The sequence below is a fragment of the Triturus cristatus genome, chromosome 3_2 (genome assembly GCF_964204655.1).
Source record: "Triturus cristatus chromosome 3_2, aTriCri1.1, whole genome shotgun sequence".
In the NCBI taxonomy this organism is placed as follows: Eukaryota; Metazoa; Chordata; class Amphibia; order Caudata; family Salamandridae; genus Triturus; species Triturus cristatus.
In genome coordinates, this window is record NC_140584.1 from 811728618 (window position 1) to 811752291 (window position 23674).

Below are 23674 nucleotides of genomic sequence, written 5' to 3' on the forward strand. Positions count from 1 at the left end.
CTTCTGATCCTCTAGAATGACCCTCTCAGCACCATTATCCGTCTATTGGCCATTAAGTTTGCGAGGAGCTTGTAATCACAAGGGGGAAAATAGGTCTATAAGATTTGCTCAAAGTGGGGTCCTTATTCGACTTTAGGATCAGAGTAACGCTGCCCCTCTCCCAAGTCTTAGGGAGGGGAGCAGCTTCTGCTAGGATCCCCCAAATAGCTCAGTCCAAAAGAAGGTAATAATCTTCCCTAAAGCTTTGTAAAATTCCGTGGGGAGGCCATCCTGTCCTGCAGTCTTCCCTCCCTTACCCTTATCTATTGTCATCTGGGCCTCCCCATGTGCAAACCTTTGATTTAAGCTACCTTTTTCCTCTTCTGAGAGTTTTATTGTTGGGACCCCCTCTAAACACTCTTTGACCTGCTCCTCTGATACATTGAAGTCCTCTGTATACGGGAAACCAAAAAAAATCCAAGAAGGCATATTCCACCTCCAGAATCTTCGTTAGAAGTTTCCCTGTAACCCTACGTTTGATCTCACTCCTCGCCAAGTCCACCTTAGTCTTCAAAGCTAGAAACTTCCCCACATTTTCACTATATTTGAAATGCTCACCTCCCCTCTAGCTCTTACTCTGGATTCAAAAACAGCATCTAACCTGAGCTTCCAATCTTGAAATTTACTCTCTAGGCTCCTCTGCTGGTTCTCCCAGATATTCCTTTCTAGGAGAGCGATCTCCTATTCTAACTCCACCACTACCTTTTTTAATTCTATTTTTCTACACAGAAATACTGATCAATGCACATCTCATGAAAGCCTTGAATGCATCCCATACTATATGCAGTGGTGTTGAACCGGTATTGGTCTCCAGAAACTCTGCCGCTTTCCCTCTTAATCTACCTACCACCCCCTGGTCCACTAATAAAGCACGGTTAAGAGTCCACCCTTTTCTAGTTTGACCTGACTGAGACTTCAGATCTAACATCACTGCGGCATGGTCCAACAAATGGGCTGTTAGATGTCTTACTCCCAGAATTCATTCCTGAATAGCCTGTTCCACCAGAAAGTAGCCTATTCTGGGTGAATGCTTATATTTCTTATTATGGTATGTATACCCTCGCTCTGTGCCAGCCCTTACTCTCCAAATGTCACACACGCCTAACTGTCTCATGAAACTCTTTATATGTTATTGCATTTTAGTACGTACTTTAGACCTACTGTTACCTGACCTATTCGATAAATTATCCAACACAGTGTTCAAATCATCAGACGTTATTAATGGGTGAGGATTTCCTACAAGTTCTAGGCACAGATGTTGCAGGAGTTTTACATTATACGCATTCGGGCTGTAATATCATACCAAAGTGTAAGTTATCAGCTAGCCTTAATGTTACCATAACCCATCTACTCCTCTTTTCCAATTTACAATCCTTAAGTGAAATCACCACCTGCTTTTTTATCAGAATAACCACTCGTTTTGTGTGACAGGTTTGATCTGAACATACATACCCATTTCTGAGACCCAAAAGTCTCCAAAGTCTCAACTTTCGTCAGGTGTTCTTCCTGCAGAATTATTACCTGCGCTGTCGACACCCTCAGATATTGAAATATATTCTGGCCCTTCTATTCCATACACAGAGTCCAATAACAATCCAGGATAAAATGTATACTTTATTAATGGCTATTCCCATTCCTGAAACAGAGTTCCACCTGTCTTGCGTATGCCAGCCACACTCTTTTCTCTGAAATCAGTCTATCTGAGGACACATTTTTTTTTTTTTTTTTTTTTTTTTTTAAAAAACCTTTATTCGTGCATCTTAAAAGAACAAATACGGGCCTACAACCGTCAGGCCGGCCACGATACAGTAAAGCACTGATACCCACATTACTTCCCCCGTGCGTCAACGGTCAAGATTAGCAACGAGTTATGAGTTACATACTGGAGATATCTTTGACACCCGGGGAAGGAGAAGTGAAGGTTAATTTTAAGTTTTTAAGATAATTTTATCAGGGAAAAAAGGGTTAGTGAAGGATAAGAACAAAGGAGATTCGAGTCCGCAAGATAGCTTCACCACACGGGAGAGCAGCAACATCATTAAAAACAGCAATGGAAATAAAATCTCAAGCAGTGAGGCGGTGCAGAGATACAACAGGATAGTCACATAAGCAATTACGCACCCCTCCAGAGCCGCCCCCACTCGATCCACCCCACACCCGGACCCCGAATCGAGGCAAGTAGAGCACAGAGACATAAAAGAAAAAGGCCCATAGAACTAATTAAGAACAGAGTATTACCCCCCCACCCTACACCAATGCGGAGGCTACGGCCTACCCCCCCCCCCGGCATAGTGCCTGTCGCCCAATGAACCCGAAATATAGACAAGAGAGAAAGTAGGAATAGAGTAAAGAGATTAAGAAAACAGAAAAGAAGGTGGGGAGGAGCCCACGGGACACCAGAGCGCCCCAAACCATCAGCCAGCTATGGCCTCCATAAACTGAGGGCCCACTACGCCAAAAAACTGCATGCGAAGATACCATGTCACCACAATTTAAGCTAAGGAAGACAAGTCGCGACGAGTGCGCACAAAACATACATACAGTTCCAGTCCCAGGCCAGCCCGTCCATGAACCCTGGCGATAGAAGGCAATCTAACCCTGGCCCGATCGCGGGCTTGGGATTAAACCAGCCCCTACATGAAGGCCCCGTGTCCCGAGCAGACAAAGACAAGATGGCCGCTTGTGAGAAGATGGTGAAGTAGGATCACGAAATGGCCGCCGACCATCTATTGAGGTCCCTCTTTGCACCACATAAAATCCAAACCTGGCAGGTAAAGAACAGGAGTTCCACAAAAAGGAAGCAGTAGGCCACCGCGGACGGTTCCTCGAAGCCGTTGGGTGTCGCTCAGCAGGATACTCTTGCGGACGCGGTGAGGCAGGCAACAATGAAGCAGGCAGCCATGACCAGGGGGACAAAGTATCCGCCGTTGAGGTGGAGAGCGGTGGGCCCCGGGTGCCGGGAACGCTGGATGAAGGCACCAGTGTAGCACAATCATACACCGCCGTTGTGTCCCCACGAGAGGACAAAAGCACCGGGAGACCCACGCCCTGTGGATGACAAACAAAGCGCTCACGACCCGCAGCCGACAGTATGGGGTCAAACCGCTCACTCAGCGCCTGCAGGCCAGCGCACATTTGTAGCTGAAAGTCCCGCAGGACAGCCAGAACGGAGCCGCATGTCAGCGGAAGCCGGGCCCCCACATCGGCAGCAATCCGGGACGGCACTGTGGAGCTGATGTCCGGAAGAGGTAGGGCAAAGTGGGCAGCGGGCGAGACCGGAGTATCACCCCCCAGCCGCGAGCAGGCACTCAACGCCATGTTTTGCCGCTGTACGTTGCAAAGGCCAGGGGGGAAGTCGTGGCAAGGAGTCAATTCCCCTCAGGTCTACGCCGCAGCAGGGAAGGCCGACAGTCGCTTCTCTTCTCGCAGGTTCTCTTTGCCGCTGGCTAGGCAATAGGTGAAGGGGGTCAGCAGCCTTCCACAGCGCGGTCCTCAGAGCGGGGCAGGAGACCCGCCGCACCGGGGCCCACCCCACAGCTCCAGCCCGTCAGGCACAGGGTGCAGAAGGTGTCCGGCCGTCTCTCCCCGGGCTCATCCGGCAACGATCCGTGGTGCGAGGTGAAATCGGGACCGCGGGGCTCAGGTTAGCGCTAGCTGGTCCGGTAACTGCGGAGCTTCCAGGGGGCCGGCAAAGGCCATAATGGCGCAGGGGTTTAGTGCAGAGGACAAAAGCACCCACAACTCGGGCATCCGGGCGGGCTGAGACTCCGGGAAAGCGGCAGCGCGGTCAGCGCGCCTTCGCATACGTTGCACCTCGAAATTCGGCGAGGATGTGCATCAGGATAGTAGTCCGCGGCCACGGGCCGACGGAGCCGGGCGCTCAAGCGTCTGCTCCGGTCGCCATCTTGGCTCCTCCCCTGAGGACACATTTTTATTGTATTTTTTCCCACTATGCTCCCCACCCAGCGTTTCTTTCCTCTCTCCTAAAACTCCCCCTCCCCGTAGAACCTTCCTGGCTTAATAAGCCATATTTGGGAAAACATCAGGATGTGACATGGGATTATTAACAGAAAAAACAAATGCAAAAAAAAAGTGACTTTTATACAAAGGCAGCAAGCGCAAATGTAATCAAATTTAGCAAACTGACCTATGTGTTATTAGGTGGTTCACAAAAAGCATATTGCAGGGGCTAATATTCATTAGAAAGGTCGCAGTTTGCAGCCCCTGTAGTTGGCTGCAAGCTGTGATCTGCCTAATGAATTATAGACCCCCTGCAATGCAGTCAATTTGTTTGTGACCAGAATTGCAGTTGCAAGCATTTGATGCATTAAATGCCAAACCCCACTTTGCTATAAACATCCCTATCGTGCCCTTTCCAAATTCCGTCTGGGCTTCAGAACGTAATATACGACGAGCTGGAAACATTTTTCAAACTCATAAAATGGGATTCGTTCATTAGAAATGGCCCTTTGCGGTTGCAAACCAAGTGAATTCTCGCAGGGTTTGCAACCTCAGAAGCGCTTTGTACATCTTGCCCTATGTGATTAGAGGACTTGTGTTCTTCCACTGCTTGAGTTCAGCAGACAAGTTTTTAGGTCTCGCCTGAGTCCGCGCGCATGCGCTGCTCTGCGAGGCTTTTAGTAAGGACTTTCAACTCGGACCACACACTCGTGCGTGTGCTTTTTTTTTTTTTGCTCACACGCTATTGGCCTTTGCGTGTGTCTTTCTAAGAAAGACAGCACACAATTGGCCAAAGGCGGGTGCATGTCCCGCCTTATCTCTCCCCTGGCCTAGGGAGATCAGGAGCGACCAGCAGCGCGGCTGGGTGCCAGCTGCATACCTCACTTTCTTTGCAGTGTGCGCGCACTGCTCTTGTCTTGTTTTGGTTTCGCGTCCGTGCGCGCAGGGCCATCTGATTTTTTTGCGGCCGCGCTTGTAAAGTGCTTTCCTCCGAGACAACAGAGCCTGATCCCACAGCACACACACGCACACCGGTGCCTGACTCTCGGAGCTCGACAGCCCCCATTGAAGTAAGGCCGACAGCCTGCAGGCCTGCTGTGAATGGGTACCTACCCGAGGCCGGTGAAAGGCCCGCCTGGCCTTTGTTCCTTTCAGGGCCTGTCTGGTAAACACGTCGGGGCCTTTTCTAAGGCCGAGGTGAGCGCGGGAACCTTTTCACATCACGAGGCTCCGGGTGTTTATCTGCCACCTGTTGTTATCCACCATCTCGCCATTGTTAGCAATTCCTCCCTCCACCACCCTTGCCCCACCTCATACCTTCACTGAAGCATCGCTTCATCTTTATGCCTGGGGCCGCTTAAATCATTGTTTATTATTTTGTTAAAGGCACAGAATAATAATTTTCTCGCCACCCACGTTCTCATTCAATTCTAGCCCCTCTCGCAGCATTTTAGAATATTAAGCAGGGACTAGGGTTGGCTAAGGTTCCGCAGAGGCTCCAATCCCAGACCACTACCTATCCTGCCCAATCCCATACAGCTATCAGAATGTTTTCAGTCATAGGATTGGCTGTCATGCAACCCGGAAGAGCTGAAATTACTGACATAGCAATTGTTAAAAATCACTAATGGACAACAAATATTAGGTTGGATTCACAGGTGTTCCGTAGATAGGTGCGCATCTTGTGCATAAAATTCCAGTGTTTGGGAGGTAGCAGTAAAAGAAAACAGCGGTACCTTAGGGCTCCGGTGGACGTTTATGCTTTTTTGATATTATTATATTTTCCGTGGTCTACAATGGCAGAACTAATCAATAAATTAATGCAGTGAATGTAAAGCACTATATTAGTAAGGAATGCTGTCCCGCAATTTCTCATAGGCCTTGAACTGGCTGAACAGCGGCAGGTGTCCTGGTTGAAAATGTAATATATCCCGAAGGTATCATGTTTGCCAATAGTTTATTTTCTGATAGTAGAGATTTCCAAGTCTCAGCCCCTTGACCATTTGCTATAGAATGATCTGTGTTTACACGCGTTCCTCCACGGCAGCGTGGTGCACATCTATCTACACGTTTGGCGAAATATAACCTGACCATTGTACTTAAGGCAAATCCACACCTAGATCTGTAAAGGAGTCTATAATTGCTAGAAAATGACAGAGGCTTTGCTTTTCCGAGGAAAATGGCCTCGAATAACTCGAGTTTACATAGGTTTTTAACTGATCGGTGTCCCAAGTTACGACTCAATAATTCAGTCAGCTTTCTTTGTTATTTTGGAGGTGGTTGTTGTTTACTCGTATTGCTTGTACTACATATGGATTGGGTTAAGATATGCACAAGACATGAACAAAAACCTCGATTGTACTGCTTTAGATCTGAGGGGACAGATATGCTTTTGTTTTTGACCCACATGTTTTTGGTGTTTAAGTACTGTTGTTTTCCCAGTCTTAAGCCAAGTAATTTAGGCCGTAGTTTTATTCATTTCATCTATATGGTATTTGTGCTGCGCCGTCGGCCGAAGCCTACGCGCCAGAGTCAAATTATCCGTCAGTTTTGTTGGTACAGGAGTCCATGTTCGCTTTTTTACTATGAATTGTTTTTAAACTCCTAGACAGATCAGAGTGTCTACTGCAGACTTCTTCAACGAGTAGCTCGTGAGCTACTGTTAGTTCTCCAGCTACTTGTAAGTAGCTCTCCTGTGTGCACCCCCAGCCTTCTAAATAGCACCTTTTTTTCTTAAAATTAACATATGTATACCAACATTGTGTATTCTAGACAAAAGTGTGTGCATTTTCAGAACTCATGAGCTCTCATATTTGGAGAAAATTGGTTGAATTTCCAAAATATATTTAAAGCTGATTTGTGACTGATAAATCATATGAGGAGACCTATTACTATTATTACTTTTGTCCCAGGGGTTTTGCACCTATGGCTCTTTAGAAAATTAGACTGCATAACCCAGTGTGTAGTAACCGTAGAGGTCTTCAATCCCTGGCGACACAGCACCCAGGATAATGTGTTGCATGGCTAAACACCTATAAGGTCACAAAGGCGAGACCTGTTGGCTATGCCAATGCTTGTTTATTTATCTTTTAGCATTCCATGGGAGAGCATCAGTTTTTATGCTCACTTCCGTGTGTGCTTCTTTTCCCCGCAAGTCCCCCTGGTTTCAAAGTTGCTTCCAACCCACAGCTACACCATTACTTCCTCACCTCTCTTTTTCCAGTAGTTTAAAAAAAAGTTTGGAACCCCTTCTCCTGTGTCTGTTCCTCTTCTGGACCTGATAGAGATCAGGGTGTGTATAATATTCCCACTACCACGGATAAAGTAATCTCACAGTTACACGCACATGCATACATCATACGCTAGGGCCCATTTCACTAACATACGCTCAAATACTCTACCAGCAATAAACCTGTGGAAGGAAAAACTCCTAAACGCCCTGCATCTATACCGAGGTCGATAAGACCTGGTTTTTGTGACTGTCCTTAAGCATAATCTATACAACATATACAGCAATAATCAATAATGTAAACCCAATAATTGACGAGAAAGAATATCCAACACCATGTTTTAAAATTATATTGCTTTATCTAAAATTAGTCAAAGTAAATCAATCAGAGTAAATCATTTCTCATAGTTACCTATTCTAGCTAAATGTCAGAACGGGTCAGGACAAGTCTCTCGGTAAATGTCTCTCAAGACGAAGTCCCTTCAGCATCAATCCTCAGCAACGTAGATTCGGTACGCGGCAAAGGCAAAATGGCAAGTGGCAAAAACCCTCTCTAGGCTAACATTTCTTATAGTCTCTAAACAATGGAAAGATACATTGGAAACACAGAAAAAACTATAATGTCCGCCGGACTTGCTGAGCAGAGCGAGAAGGAAAGGATGTAACATCGCTACATTTGAGAATCTCCGCTCAAGAAAAGTACACATAATGAAGACTACGGAACAGGAACCAAGAAAATAAAACATGTATCATATTAATCCTGCTTCTCCTTGGCTATCGAGCCACAGTTCAGAGCTTCTCTCTAAGGCTCCTTTGTTTCCCAAGGCTGCCAAGGACACTTCCATTTCACTTGGAGACTTCCCAAAAACTGCTGCTGTCCTCATGGAAAGTTTTTCAAACCAGCAAACAAGGACCATGGTCAGTTAGCTTCAGGACCATTTCCAGCAGGGGTCTCCCTCGTCACAGTTTTCATATTATAAATCACAGCCAGGCTCACAAATCGGCCATCTTTCTAGGCCAACATAGGCCTCAATAGACAATCTTAATTAAAAGAGACAAAAACAACGTTACCACAGCATAGTGATTAAACAGTGTTAACCCCACTAATACCCTTATGTGTATGCATTTATCTAGCACTTGCAACATAGAAAAGCATTAATTCGGAAAGCATTTTGTGCTCAAAAATAAACAGCACATAGCAACGTTTAAACATGAAAACACGCACGTTATTTTTTAAACAGCACATTTATGCACACCCACGTGTAACTCTCTCTTGTTAGGACAAACGGATTGATTAATATAAACGCACTTGCACAAGACAAATAATTAATTATTAATTATTAATAAATTAGTACAACGAATAGACATGCCAGAGCTTCAAAAGCCATTGAATTTTCAAACTGAAAACTCTGCTCCAGCAATCCCCCCTTTGGTGATTTTATCACCAAATAAACCCAAAAAAAAAATTAGTGAAAATTTAGTCCCATTTTAGGAGAAATCGGAAATGTCTTTTCCCCTTACACAACATTACACACCAGTCACTCTTTCATCATCCCTTTTTGTCTCCAAGTAAACACTCTCCCTCAATTCTTCTAATTCAATTTCTTGAGGTTCTCTCTTCAACCTCTTATTTTTCTTTTCTTTATTCAATTTCTTCCTCCCTCCCCTGTTTTTACAACACACACACACCAATCTTATTATCAATAAAGCAACAATTATACAAGTTAAGGGAAACAATATTCTACCTATAATAGTACTACCTATTTTTGCAATAAAATCCTTAACAGCTATCATTTTATTAGCTATTTTAGTCCACAAACTCTCAGCTTCAAGTGGTACTAATTCTTCATGCAAATCAGTAATATTTTTGATATAGACCTTCAGGTCTTTACTTTCGTCTGGAATGTAAGTGCAACAATGTTGAACTTTCAGCATTCCACAGACTCCACCCTCCTTGGCCAATAGAATATCAAGGGCAAGTCGATTTTGCATAGACATGGCACGTACGGCACTTAATTCCGTATTCACCAAAAGAAACCCTCCAGCGGTATTTGTCGATAACCGATCAACCACTGTGGACAGTTTCCGAATTCCATAAGCATTCAAAGAAATTCCCACTGCTGGAATCAAAACCCCAAAAATATCACCCACTATTTCAGACCAAGTTTCTCTCTTAAAACGCATTAGTAAGTTAATATGTTCTACATCTGTTATTTTATCTATATGAAAAATCTTTGGAAAAATTAGGCCCACATAACACGTGCCATACCAATGGTCAGGCAACTTGTAATAAGCCTTATTCCCACAAACATAATATACTCCTGGAAAAATTGCATCTTCTCCACCTCTGAAACCCCAACCTGTTGCAATGAAGTATGTATCATGGCACTCACTAGTCCCGACAAAATATGTATCATATTGGGATTTCCTTCTTGTAATACAAAGTTTACCCTTCTGTGGTGCATCTAGAGCTAAAGTTGGACTAGCCCCATTCTTCAACTCTTTTCCCATCTCAATGTCCCAAATTGTCTCACTCACTTTATATTTTCCTGCTTTCTCATGCATGTTCAATCTCCTTTCTTCTACCATATCCAGGAAAGCTTTCTCCTCTCCTTTCAAACTGCAAGTTAAATTATTCTTAAAAATGTAATCTAATGTTAATCCTTTTTCTTCAATAAAAATCTCACCAAAAGTGTTAGCTTCTTTAGCTGGATTCAGCTCTTTGTTCATTGGCAAGTGCCCAAAAATACTATCTCTGTTAGACATCTTATAATCTACTTTCCCTAACAAATAAAAAACACTACTTAAAATACTACAGGAAATACCATATGTAGCTGGTAAATGATGATAAGTAACACCCTCTGAAACGGATGCAGGTAATTGCATACAGACGTAGCAATCCCTTACTTCCATTGTTTTCACATATTCATATAACAGTTTTGAAAAAACATTACTAGAAAAATTATTAATTGACCTATCTTTGTGTATGTAAGTATTACTAATTCTAATTGGAACTACTTTTTGCGAATTCTTCTCTACATTTGTCACATTCTCTGTATGCGTTCCAAACTCTACTTTAAAAGTAACTAATAAAACTAAAACACCCCATAGAAGCATTAATAATCCAGTACAGCAGCAGCACATCCTACACCACCTCTTAAAGAAGGCACATCTATTTCTATTATCCCCTATGTTAGCCATTTTACTACTTTAGTTTAGCCTCTACTACTCCACTACTGTTTGAACTTTTTCAATTCTTCAGCAATTCTTCAGCTTTCAATTTTCCAAATGATCCTTCCGTTCACTTAATCCAAGTGAATCCTTCCTTTATTCAGTTTGGATACTTGTCATTCTTCACTCCAATTTCTTCAACATCAAATTGTATTAAATCTCCAACATCAAAATCCTCAGTACCCGACTCTTCCCCAATGTCAGTCAAGAGTACTTTCAGAATTTCACCAGTATCTTCCTCAACCACTTCTCTCAAGATCTCTTCCGGATTATCTCGAGTCACTGTTTCTTCTTTTCCTCCTTCAGACAGTGCCACATAAGACCATTCCGGTGATCTGTACTTTTGGTTGGGTCTTCTTACTCTTTTTATTTCCACTGGTTCGTTTGACTCCTTTGATTCTTCTTCTTCAGCTTTTGAACTTTGACTCGAAACTTCATTCACTTGTTCAGCTTTCGATGTACTTGCTCTTATTATTTTGTATCTCAGCCTCTTAACTCTGTTGTTAGGCCAACGATCTCCTCTTAACACCTTTTTTGGCTTTATTTCTTTATTACTTCTTTCTCCAATCCAAGTTCTCTTTCTCAGAACTCGACCCTCTGTTTGTTCATCCTCATCATCTGTTTCAAGTGCCTCTTGTTTCCGTTTTCCAGCAGCTTTCTTCTTTTCCACAGATTTTTTCACCACTCTTTGAGACTTCCCTACTCCTGTCCCTCCTCGGGTCTCCGACACGCAATCTTCTTGCTGTCTACTTGTCCCTTCACCTGGCTCATCAAGAATGTTCCCTACACCTCCTCGGGGGTCTTCCGCAATCTGTCCCTCTCTATCTTCTTCTGACCCTACTTCTTCAAGTATAATCTCAAGTGGTTTTTCAATCTCCTCCTCTTCTGATTCAGGAGTAGTCTCTGTGTGATTTCTCTTTTCTTTTCTTTTTCCTTCACTGCTGTTTGAAACTTCAGGCTCTTTTACAGAATCTGATCTCTTCTCTGATACTCGCAGTGGTTCATTCGAAGCTCTTCCTACTTCTTTCCCCACTGATTCTGTATCTTCATCATCGCTGGAATCTGACTCTTCAAAATACTCTTTACCAGTCCCTTCTTTTGGGTTTGGAACTCTCAGAGTATGACTTGCATGTACCCAGTGCTTCACTCCAGCACACTTTACTGCAGTCGTCGTAGTCAGAATAACTTGTCTCGGCCTTCCCCACCTTGGAATCAAGCAATTTCTTCTTCTGTGTACCTTTATCCTCACCCAGTCTCCTGGACTCAGATCATGGGCTTGCTTCTTCTCAAGTGTGGTAGCTTCTTCTCCAACCTGGTGAAACACAGAATGAACTGCGTCAGCCAGGCCTTTACAGTAATCCAAAATCATGTCATCAGTTATTGTCACCAATTTATTGACAGGCACGAATGCATGGCGCATTGCACGTCCCATGATTATCTCGTGCGGACTCAAACCAGTAGTTCTATCTGGAGTAGATCTCATAGTCATCAGAACTAGAGGTAAAACATCTGGCCATTTCATGCCAGTGGCTAAGCACATTTTTCCAATCCTATTCTTGATTGTGCCATTAATCTGCTCAACCACACCAGAAGCCTCTGGTCGGTATGCACAATGTAGCTTCTGCTGTATTTTCAATGCTTCACAAATCAAACCCATAAGCTCATTTTGAAAGTGTCCACCTCTATCAGACTCAACTGTTACTGGAAACCCGTACCTAGGAATCAACTCCCTTAACAGTAACTTTGCCACTGTTAATCCATCATTTCTTCTAGTCGGGTAAGCTTCCACCCACCTTGAAAACAAACAGACTACCACTAGAACATACCTCAGTCTGTTTACTTGGGGCATTTCAATGAAATCAATCTGCATTCTTGTAAAAGGACCTCCTTCTCTGCCTATTGTTCCCAGACTCACCACTGTCTTTTTCCCAGTGTTAAATTGCTGACAAACTAAACACCTCTGACAGATGCTTTCTGCAATTGTCCTGAACTTTGCATTGTACCAGGTTTGCTTGAACGACCTAACCATCGCGTCCCTCCCCAAATGTCCCTGGCCATGATACATCCTTGCCATTGACGACAAGATGGAGTTGGGCATTACTGGTCTGCCATCTCTGTAGACCCATACATGGTCTGTTTCTCTTGGAGCACATCCTGCCTTAATCCAATCTTTTTTTTCTTCCTCTCCTGCCTCATCTTGCAACTGTTTCACTTCATCCCAGGTTTCTAAGACATTAGTAAACATCACAGAGAGAAAAGACATTTCCCCTTCTCTGTCCCTGTTGATGGATTGATTTGTTTTGGCACAGTATTGCGCAACATCGTTTGCATAACGGTTTCCGACCGTTATAAAATCCTCCCCTAGTCCATGGGCAGCACATTTTACAACTGCTAACTCCTTAGGCAGCTGTATCGCCTCAAGCAATTTACCAATCATTTCAGCATTCTTTATCGGAGTTCCACTCGATGTCAAGAAACCTCTTTGTAGCCAAAGTTGGCCAAAATCATGCACCACTCCAAATCCATACTGACTATCAGTCAATACAGTCGTCCTCAAATCTTTCCCAATTTCGCAAGCTTTTGTCAATGCTATCAATTCAGCAACTTGCGCAGACTTCACTCCTTTCAATGGTGATGCTTCCATGACCTGTGAAACTTTGCATACCGCATATGCTGCACATAGCACACCATCATCATTTCTCAAGCATGATCCATCCACAAACAACACATGATCACTCTCATTCAAGGGTAAATCCCTTATGTCTGGTCTTGGTTTTGTACAGTACTCAAGCACATCCAAACAATCATGATCATCTTCCATCTTCACACCCACATTTTCAATATCTGGCAAAAGTGTCGCCGGATTCACATTCACACATCTCTCGAGAGTCACATTTGATGCTCCCAGAATCACTTTTTCATATTTAGTCAATCGACTATGTGACATGTACTGAGTTCTGCTTCTTGTCAAAAGTATTGCCACATTGTGAGGTACGAACAGGATATCCCATTATGATTCCCTCACTCTGTTCCAGACTCCTGCATGTTGCAGCCACAGATTTCAGACAACCTGGTAAACCCACAGCTACAGGGTCAAGTGTCGATGAGAAGTACGCAATAGGCCTTCTCAGTAATCCATGCTTCTGAATTAACACTGAAAGTGCACATCCATTTCTTTCACTGCAGTACAGCTCAAATTCTTTTTCATAGTCCGGCATACCCAAAGCTGGAGCCTCACACATTTTACTTTGGAGCTCTTCAAATGCTGCCATTTGTTCTGCATCTAGATCCAATGGATCTGTCATTTCACTTTTTGTCAGTTTAATCAGTGGCTTTGCTATCAAGGAAAAATTAATTATCCACTGACGACAATAACCCACCATACCCAGGAACATTCTCACTTCTCTCTGGGTTTTTGGAGCTTTCATTTCTCTGATTATTCTGATCCTGTCAACAGTCACTTTTCTCAGACCTTTTTCAATATTGTGTCCAAGATAATGCACCTCTTTCTTGCAAAATTGCAATTTGGCTGGAGATACCTTTAACCCTCCATCTGCCAGATGATTCAGTAAAGCTATGGTATCTACTTCACAAGCTTCACGTGTCTTTGATGCCACCAATAGGTCATCAATATACTGCACTAGCACTGAACTCTCGGGCATGATCAAACTTTCCAACGATTTCTTCAATAACTGATTGAATATCGAAGGACTCTCCGTATACCCCTGTGGGATTCGACACCATGCTAAGATACGCTGGCCAAACCTAAATGCAAAAATCAGCTGGCTATCCTGATGCAATGGAATTGAAAAGAACGCATGACACAAATCAATCACTGTATACCACTCAGCATCATGTGGAATTTGATACAGGATCACTGATGGATTTGGCACAATAGGACAACATGCCACCACAATTTGATTAACTTTTCTCAAGTCCTGTACGATCCTAAATTTCCAATTGGGCTTTTTTAGTCCCATTATCGGTGAATTACACGGACTACTCAGTAGTTCTCTCAGGACTCCTTGCTGAATCATTTTCTCAATTATAGGAGTTATCCCTTCAATTATTTCTGGTGTCATCTTGTATTGAGGAATGTTAGGATATGTAATTCCCTCTTTTACTGCAATTTTCACTGGATCTACATTATTCATCAATCCCACATCCTCTCCAGTAAAATCCCAAATTGTCCTTTTCACTGTGTCTCTCAGCTCTCGAGGCAAATCCTCCGGATTAAACACAGCAAATGCACCAATTAACTCACTTTCTCTATTTTCTAGAGTCACTCGGTACAAAACATCTTCATCTGGTGTCTCAAAGGCTATTCCATCCGGTGTACAAAAAATTGTGCAGTTCATTTTGCACAACAAGTCCCTACCCAATAGGTTCACTAGACTCGTGTCACAGACAATGAATCTGTGCATGTCTGAAAATTTCCCTATCTGTACTCTTACAGGTTCAGTAAGACGTGTTTTGATTTGCGTATTGGCTACACCAACTACTTGGATTGCTTCATCCGAGAGAGGAAGATTTCTAACATCTGTTGACCTGACAGTTGATCTTGTCGCACCTGTGTCTACCAAAAAAGTAACACTCTCCTCATTTATTTTCCCATCCACAAATGGTCCTGCCTGGTCTATTTCTAGAGTTGCACCAAGTATGCACTCTTCTTCCTCTCCTCGGCACAGTCAATAATCACCCTCAGACTCACTCCCTTCACTCTTTAACAAGTACTGTTGTACTTTGTTAGAACGTCTTGGTTTGTTTACCTGCTCATCATTGTAGAATCCTGATTATACTTTTGTAACCCTCTATTCTGCGGCAAGGGCGGTTTTGGCTCTTGACTCTGCTGTCTCACAACTTTCTGTTGTTGCTGCTGTTGATTATTTCCTTCGTTCTGGTTCTGCACCTGTTGATTTAAGGATTTGTTTTCATTACTTACTAATGGTGGATTAGGACACTCCGATCTCCAATGCCCCAATTGGCCACAGTTGTGACAAGGAAACTTTTTCTTCGCCTCCTCAAGACTTCCTTTTCCTTTCCCTGCATATCTAGGTCTATTCCCTGCATTATTTCCTGGATTATTTGCTTGTTCCACTAACTGTGCTTCCTGTCTCTCCGCAACTTTCACTTGTGCCCACATTGCTTTCTCTTTCAGCTTTCTTTGTTTTGCTTCAATCTCATCACTGAAGTATTTTGCATGCCTCAGGATCTCATCTACTTTCTTACTCTGCCAATCCACTGTGTGCTCACGAATTCTCTCACCAATTTCAGGTCTAAGGCCATATACAAATCTGTATACAAAGTGACTCAAATCTTTGTCACCCAGGTGTTCATCTCCACTGAATTGTTTAAATGCCAGTATCAGCCTCTCGTAAAAAGCATGAACTGATTCTTTCGCTTCCTGTTGTGTTCGATCTATCTTTACCCAGTCTGTCTCTTTTGCAGGTACTTTACTCTTCAGGTATACCATCACCTGATCATACTTCCTCATTACCTCTGGATCTGGTGCCCCTGTTCTTGGGTCTCTTGGATATTCCTCAGTAGGCCAACTCACAACTATTTTACACTCAGTCCACAAGTCTGCTGGAACAATTATATCAAACAGACTATTCAGGTCAACCCACAGCACTTTTGACAATTTCACAAACCTATCTACCTGCCTATACCACTCGACGGGCTTTTCTCTCAATCGAGGGAAATCATTCGTAAATGATAAAATATCCTGTCTGGTCCATGGAACATGTACATATCCTCCTCCAGGTATTTCTCTCATAGGATAATTATCCACTGGTTTCTCCTTTTCTCTCACTGGAAATGCTGAATAAGTTGTTCTATCTTCAGCCTCATCTCTTTTCTTGTACCACCTATCCTTCCATTTTTCCACATCACCCCATCTTCGCAATAATGCTACCATTTCCTTAATCTGTCCTGTTCTACCAGTAGCATTCAAATTTTCAATATCCTTCTCTGTAAAATCCATCCTGTAAGTTCTTTGTAAAGCTTTCACTTTATCAATGTCAACTCCCTGCTCATTTGCTATTGCTCTTAGCCTGTCATGTGTATTTCTTGCTCTCCAGGTAACACTCTTGCACATAAACATTAGTTCACCATCATGATGACTCTTCAGAATCTCTGTCGGAACTGTTCCTGTAACAAGCTCTTCTAGTTCTACACGTAACTTAGCTACATCAATTACTTGTGAATCCTTATCCTTTTTCTGTAGAACCTTCATCCAATCATTCAAATCATCAACCGTTATTTCAGCAGTTTTTCTCACTGGAACCACTCTCTTTTGCGGTTCTAAAATTGGCATCCCTGAACAACTAGCTTCACTAGCATCCAATATTTCACTACATGTGTCATGTCTTGATTGTCTCAGGTCATTTCTTTCTGTTCTTTTGCCTGAATCTCCTGAAGGACCAACTGAATTTGTCAGATTATTCCCAACATATGGAATCACCAGTCCATTCTCACCTGTCCTCTGTTTGTCAAACACAGGCATAACCGGACCTATTGTTACAGGCACCGTAACAGCTTCTAGATACTTCGTTAACTCCCTAATCTTCTCTGTTAACTCTGTTGTAGTTCTGGCTAATTGTCTAGCATTCTTATCAAGGTAATGATCACTTCTTCCCTCAGGTGTGTCATTTTCTGTTTCACTAACACAAACTGTATCTCTTATCGGAGAAACAACTGGTGTACTTTTATCCGGTTCTGGTCTATATGGAGGTGGTCTTTTGTAAATCATGTCATTCAAGACCTCATCCTCATACTCATTAACTCCATATTTTCTTATTTCTGACTCAAGAACCCTTTCTGCTCCTCCTTCAACTGTTCTCATCGGATATAATCCCTCTGACATACTAACATCTCGCCACCTTTTCATTCGATCATGATGAGTCTCACGATCATGTCTCCTCCCAAACATATACCTATAGTACCCTCCAGATCTTTGTTTTTCTCTCTCATGTACTTCCTCTTCCCATTCCACTAAAGCCTCGAACTGTGTAGGTCTCGGCTTCGGGTCAAGACATAACATCTTTTCCCGTAAATTTCTCAACACGGCCAGATTAAATGAACCATGTTCTGGAAATGCTAGAACACCATCTTCTTTAGTATACCTAACCCAATTCTCCAACCATATGCAGGTATGAAACCCATGTCTCGCAGCCATGAAGGATGCAGGTGTTTTCGGTGGAGGTAACAACTCACCCTCTCTTGTTTTAACATCTTTATCCTTGCTAAACCACTTTTTAACTTTACCAAAAAATGTTTTCTTCTTTTTCTCTTCTTGGTAATACATTTTAGCGTTTACAAAGAACTCTCTACTCTTTCCGTATTATAAATATACAATACGAATTTTCAACCAATAGCAGCGCGACTCACACTAACGCACCAATCCTGGAACGTCTACGTCACTAAATAGCTCTTCCAATCCTTGCGCGGCTCACACTAACGCACCAATCCCAGCGCGAGCACTATTCTGATCTACCATCCAATCAGAGCGCGGTCTTTCTGACGTCAACAGTCGCTGCAGTTTGTCTCCTGTCTTCTGTCACTCGTCTACCCCTCCTTTACAAAATCTTTTCAGTAGACTTCGTGTCAAAATTTCTACAAAATCTATTAGTTACAACATAAAAACATCTCCATTGTCCGCTTCGCTAACCACAGAATAGTAAAAGAGAGTCTATTTCATAAGAAACCTTTCATTGACACAGTAGCACTTCTTCTACTCTGCCCTTTTAACGTACATTCATTAACTGTTTCCTCTAGGACTTGTCCAAAGAGTCTTACAATCAACTAAATGTACAAACATTCACGCACATTCATACGAAGAAATATAGTACATACGCACAGAATCCTGCTTCCCGAGAACAGACAATCTGCTCCACTACAGAATTATAACATACACCAACTAAGCAAGCTTTCTTTGCCCAGTTCTTCAAACAGGTTCAGAAAATACCTATTACTCCTCCCGCGATAAGCTTTAACGGAAATCCTTACGGATCCCTGGGACTTAAGACCAGAGTTTCACAGATAACCTTCACTATCATACACACTCCTTATATACCAGAAATATCTAATAGTAACATACGACGATGTCACTGATTCCGAACCCAGACAATGTGACGCGCAACTTCAATTGTCACACGTTATTCCCCAATTCCGTCTTTCCCGAGAGCAGCATATACTTCCCTCTGCCCTACTACGGAACTGCTACAGCTTCCAAGTTCCAGAAGCACTACATATAACTCAACATTACGACTCCAACATATAGTATTAGTACATATACCAACATGGACCAATAATCAATAAAAGCAATCTTATCAGATCAAGACAATCATCAAAAACCATCAAACTCTGCTACCAGGAAATGGGTGTGTATAATATTCCCACTACCACGGATAAAGTAATCTCACAGTTACACGCACATGCATACATCATACGCTAGGGCCCATTTCACTAAAATACGCTCAAATACTCTACCAGCAATAAACCTGTGGAAGGAAAAACTCCTAAACACCCTGCATCTATACCGAGGTCGATAAGACCTGGTTTTTGTGACTGTCCTTAAGCATAATCTATACAACATATACAGCAATAATCAATAATGTAAACCCAATAATTGACCAGAAAGAATATCCAACACCATGTTTTAAAATTATATTGCTTTATCTAAAATTAGTCAAAGTAAATCAATCGGAGTAAATCATTTCTCATAGTTACCTATTCTAGCTAAATGTCAGAACGGGTCAGGACAAGTCTCTCGGTAAATGTCTCTCAAGACGAAGTCCCTTCAGCATCAATCCTCAGCAACGTAGATTCGGTACGCGGCAAAGGCAAAATGGCAAGTGGCAAAAACCCTCTCTAGGCTAACATTTCTTATAGTCTCTAAACAATGGAAAGATACATTGGAAACACAGAAAAAACTATAATGTCCGCCGGACTTGCTGAGCAGAGCGAGAAGGAAAGGATGTAACATCGCTACATTTGAGAATCTCCGCTCAGGAAAAGTACACATAATGAAGACTACGGAACAGGAACCAAGAAAATAAAACATGTATCATATTAATCCTGCTTCTCCTCGGCTATCGAGCCACAGTTCAGAGCTTCTCTCTAAGGCTCCTTTGTTTCCCAAGGCTGCCAAGGACACTTCCATTTCACTTGGAGACTTCCCAAAAACTGCTGCCGTCCTCATGGAAAGTTTTTCAAACCAGCAAACAAGGACCATGGTCAGTTAGCTTCAGGACCATTTCCAGCAGGGGTCTCCCTCGTCACAGTTTTCATATTATAAATCACAGCCAGGCTCACAAATCGGCCATCTTTCTAGGCCAACATAGGCCTCAATAGACCATCTTAATTAAAAGAGACAAAAACAACGTTACCACAGCATAGTGATTAAACAGTGTTAACCCCACTAATACCCTTATGTGTATGCATTTATCTAGCACTTGCAACATAGAAAAGCATTAATTCGGAAAGCATTTTGTGCTCAAAAATAAACCGCACATAGCAACGTTTAAACATGAAAACACGCACGTTATTTTTTAAACAGCACATTTATGCACACCCACGTGTAACTCTCTCTTGTTAGGACAAACGGATTGATTAATATAAACGCACTTGCACAAGACAAATAATTAATTATTAATTATTAATAAATTAGTACAACGAATAGACATGCCAGAGCTTCAAAAGCCATTGAATTTTCAAACTGAAAACTCTGCTCCAGCAGACCCACCATCTTACCCCTCAGCTGCATCAACCCCACCCACTCCTCCTTTGCCCCCTCACCCATCCCAGTTGCCTTTTTCTTTTTGTGGGCCCAGCAGCTGCAATTTGCTTCTGGCTGCACCATTTTTCCCCCATATGATTGGCATCCACCATCATGGAACAACTAACTTTAAAAAAAGCTGCTGCATCATCACACATGCATGTGTGTATGTGGTAATGCACACACATGTACACTTTTGTTTTGCTTGTGCCATTCAGCATAGGCAGTGATCACTTAATTTTTTTAACAACTGCAAAAATACAAAACATACCACTATTTCTATTTAAAACGAGGTGAACCACAATGAAAGATACTGTTTATGTGGGGAAGAGGAAAGGTAAATGGAGGTTAAAAAGAACCACTGTCATCAAAGACCTAAATGAAGAATTCAAAGAAAAGGAACCCAATATAGAATTATTAATGTTTTTGGCATTTGCTCATGTCTTATGTTCTCTTTTGCTTTCCTCCAGACAGCCTGTCGTGCCTGTTGCTCACAGCCTCCATGGACCAAACCATTCTGCTCTGGGATTGGAATGCGGAGAGAAACAAGGTAAAAGCACTCCACTGTTGCCGTGGCCACGGCGGGAGCGTAGATGCCATTGCGGTGGACGGCTCAAGAACGAAGGTGAGTACTAAGGGAATTGCTTATACCCGCCATTTGTTTGCTTGCATATTAAGCCAGGTTGCCTACACGAGATGTCTGGAAAGGATATTAAAGCAGTGTCTGTAGGGCATTGAAGTAGCAAAATGTAGCACCCTGTGAATCTTGCACTGCTGCTGCCCATACTATAACCGTTCTCTTTTGTCTTTGTTTCCTCTCCTGTTTGAAAAGGATGTGACGGAGACTCTAATCTCTCCCCTACAACCATTGTTCACCCCTCCTTAGGTGACAAATGCAATATGCATTCTTAAATTAACTCATCCTGCACTCTAAATTACCTACCAAACCCCATCTATGTGATCACCAATGCCACGCTTCCACCAGCAGGTGCTCCTCTGTTTTTCCCCAAAATTTATTATTAATTATCGTTCCGAGGTATATGGCCTAATCCTTTCTCCACGTGGCATGATTAGTTACCTCTCTTCCATGCCTCCACATATAAACTATGGAAACATTTCATTGTGTTGTCGAGCAAACAAGTTATTTGGCAGAATATATTGTGGGTATTGTTTTAACTATGGTGTCCCAGGGCCTAAGACACAGATTGCCCTCAAACTGGATATCCATGATTGCCCTTTGTACATCTGACTCTGCCTAGGCAGTGTTGGAGAGAAGGTAAGGCTTAGTGTAGGAGGTGGCAGAGGGTTTTAAAGTTATACTCTTTATGATTTGGATAATCCAACTCCATAAAGTCACCGTCCAGTCTGAGCTATGTTTCTGAAACACACTCAGTAAGGGTAATAAATAGCATACTCCGTGATATGTTCAAGCACTGTTGTAATTTAAAATAGATACTTTGCTCTCTAGTTTGCTTCAAAATGAGAACTCAAAACTCTAAAGTGCTCTTTTAATCTGATATTCTTATATATTATTGCAAATGAACCTCTGAATTTCTCAGAAAATCTTTGCAGAAAGCCTTCAGATCTTAAATTAAATCATTGGTGCTGGAGCAATATTTAGAGCGGGGGTGCTGGCCTAAGACAGTACCTCATTAAAAGCATTGGGAATATGTGGGAAAAGCTGCCAGTAGGGAAAAAAATATGGGCCTCAATATTGTTCATTCTCCATCTAAACTTCCAAGTTTCATGGGGTTGCTGCAGCACCTCTTGTACCCCTAGTTCCAGAGCCAATGAGTTTAATGCTTTTTAAATTTAATTCTTATTTGGAAAAATGACAAGTATATGTAATCCACTGCATGCTGTTATAAGGTGGTACAATCCATAGAATTTCAGAGTTCTCAAAACAGTGTCATTGTAGGATTTGTAAAGTATGCCGACCAATCTTCTGTATCTCGTTCACCACTCCTGCATTAAGATCTGATCGTAGATGGCTGCCCTTAAAGAATGGTGGCCGTTTCTGACTATAAGATTGACCTTTGCTGCACTTATGGGTCCCCAAAAGATTGTCTCTACTTTGATTAATTGTAATGAAAAGATCTGCTATACTGGAGTATAGAATGTCAATATGGCCTTTTGTTCCAGGGATTACCATGCCCTTTGGTTGTTAAGTAACTGATTACTTACCAGTATTGTCCTTCATTTCATGCACTACCTTTGCATTACAGTCCTTCACTAATGAAGTGATTTCATACCATGATGAAAGCAATCCATCGCCTCTGATCTAAAACAAGTAATTTTTTGTCTAGGGTGCAGCATGTAAAAGACCAGATAGCTATAGAACCCATTTCCAGCTAGAAAAGTAGACTCCTCTGATATGAAGCGCTGAATCATTATCAGAATCACATCTTCTTACATGTACAGTTGAAGTGTCAACAAGGTTACATCATAAAAAAAAAAACATATTTTATTAAGAGTTTATTATAATATTGTTACATTTCAACAGTGCAGAGCTAGTCTGCTGACGTAATCCCTGTGGGATTTTTCACTGCGATTATCATCCAAGCTGTTAATTAAGTCGACAAACAATAGAATTATAACCGCTCTCCACAGCAACGTTGAAGTGTGTATACATAATGTGTAGGCCTATATGTATCCCCCGGCTAGCCTGCAGTGTAGAAGGTTATACAGTATTGGGTCAATATATGTCTGTGGGGTTTAGAACGAGTAGCAGCTATAGAGGTAGTCCCATTAATATTATCGTGTCTATGGAGTGAGGTCATGCTCTAAACATCAACACCCCCCTCCGCTTCCTGAGTCTCCAGATGTGTTAGCTCGTGTAGTAGGGTCTCCTAGGTCCTGGCTATGTCAATGTGTCTCAGCCCTCTCTTTGCTTCCCTCATTAGAATTCTTCCCTCACATTCTGCCAATTTTAGGAGTTCCGCCTTCCAGGTAGTCACTTTTTGGTCTCTCACGGATTTCCAGTTCCTGGTTTTTCACGTTTCGCTAGTTCCAAAGCAAAATCCTGGAATTTACTAGTGACTTTGTTGTTTGCTGTGTGGGGGAACCACCCTAGTAAACAATGAGCTGGGGAGCAAGGGATCTCCTTGTCAATGACCTTTCCCACTATACGTGTCACTTCCTCCCTGTATTCCTGCAGCGGCGAACATGTCCATAACGTGTAAAACGTGCACTTGTACTTCACCTCAGCGGGGACAAGCGGCTCTTTCCACCTGAAAGTATCTGCTTATGCGTTCGGGAGTCAGCTAGGCCTTATGGAGGACATATTAATTTATCAGCCTAAAACGTGCGTTTCTGGTTACCTGCGATATCCCAGTTAGTATGTTGTCCCAGTCCTTTGTCGGTATCGAGGTACTCCGGTCCTCTTTCCACTGGAGACGTAACGCCTCCAGTGGGTGCAACCCATCCGCATGAAGTGC

At 42.6% G+C, this 23674-nt stretch overlaps 1 protein-coding gene across 2 annotated transcripts in view; it reads left to right on the top strand.

Annotated features, from left to right (window-relative positions):
- Positions 1-23674, top strand: part of WDR12 (WD repeat domain 12) — a 252188-nt gene that overhangs the window by 114227 nt on the left and 114287 nt on the right. For both annotated transcript variants that reach the window (XM_085648960.1, XM_085648959.1), the window contains exon 6: positions 20708-20862. In XM_085648960.1, coding sequence (XP_085505086.1) covers positions 20708-20862 — 155 coding nt within the window. The remainder of the gene's footprint in view (positions 1-20707; positions 20863-23674) is intronic.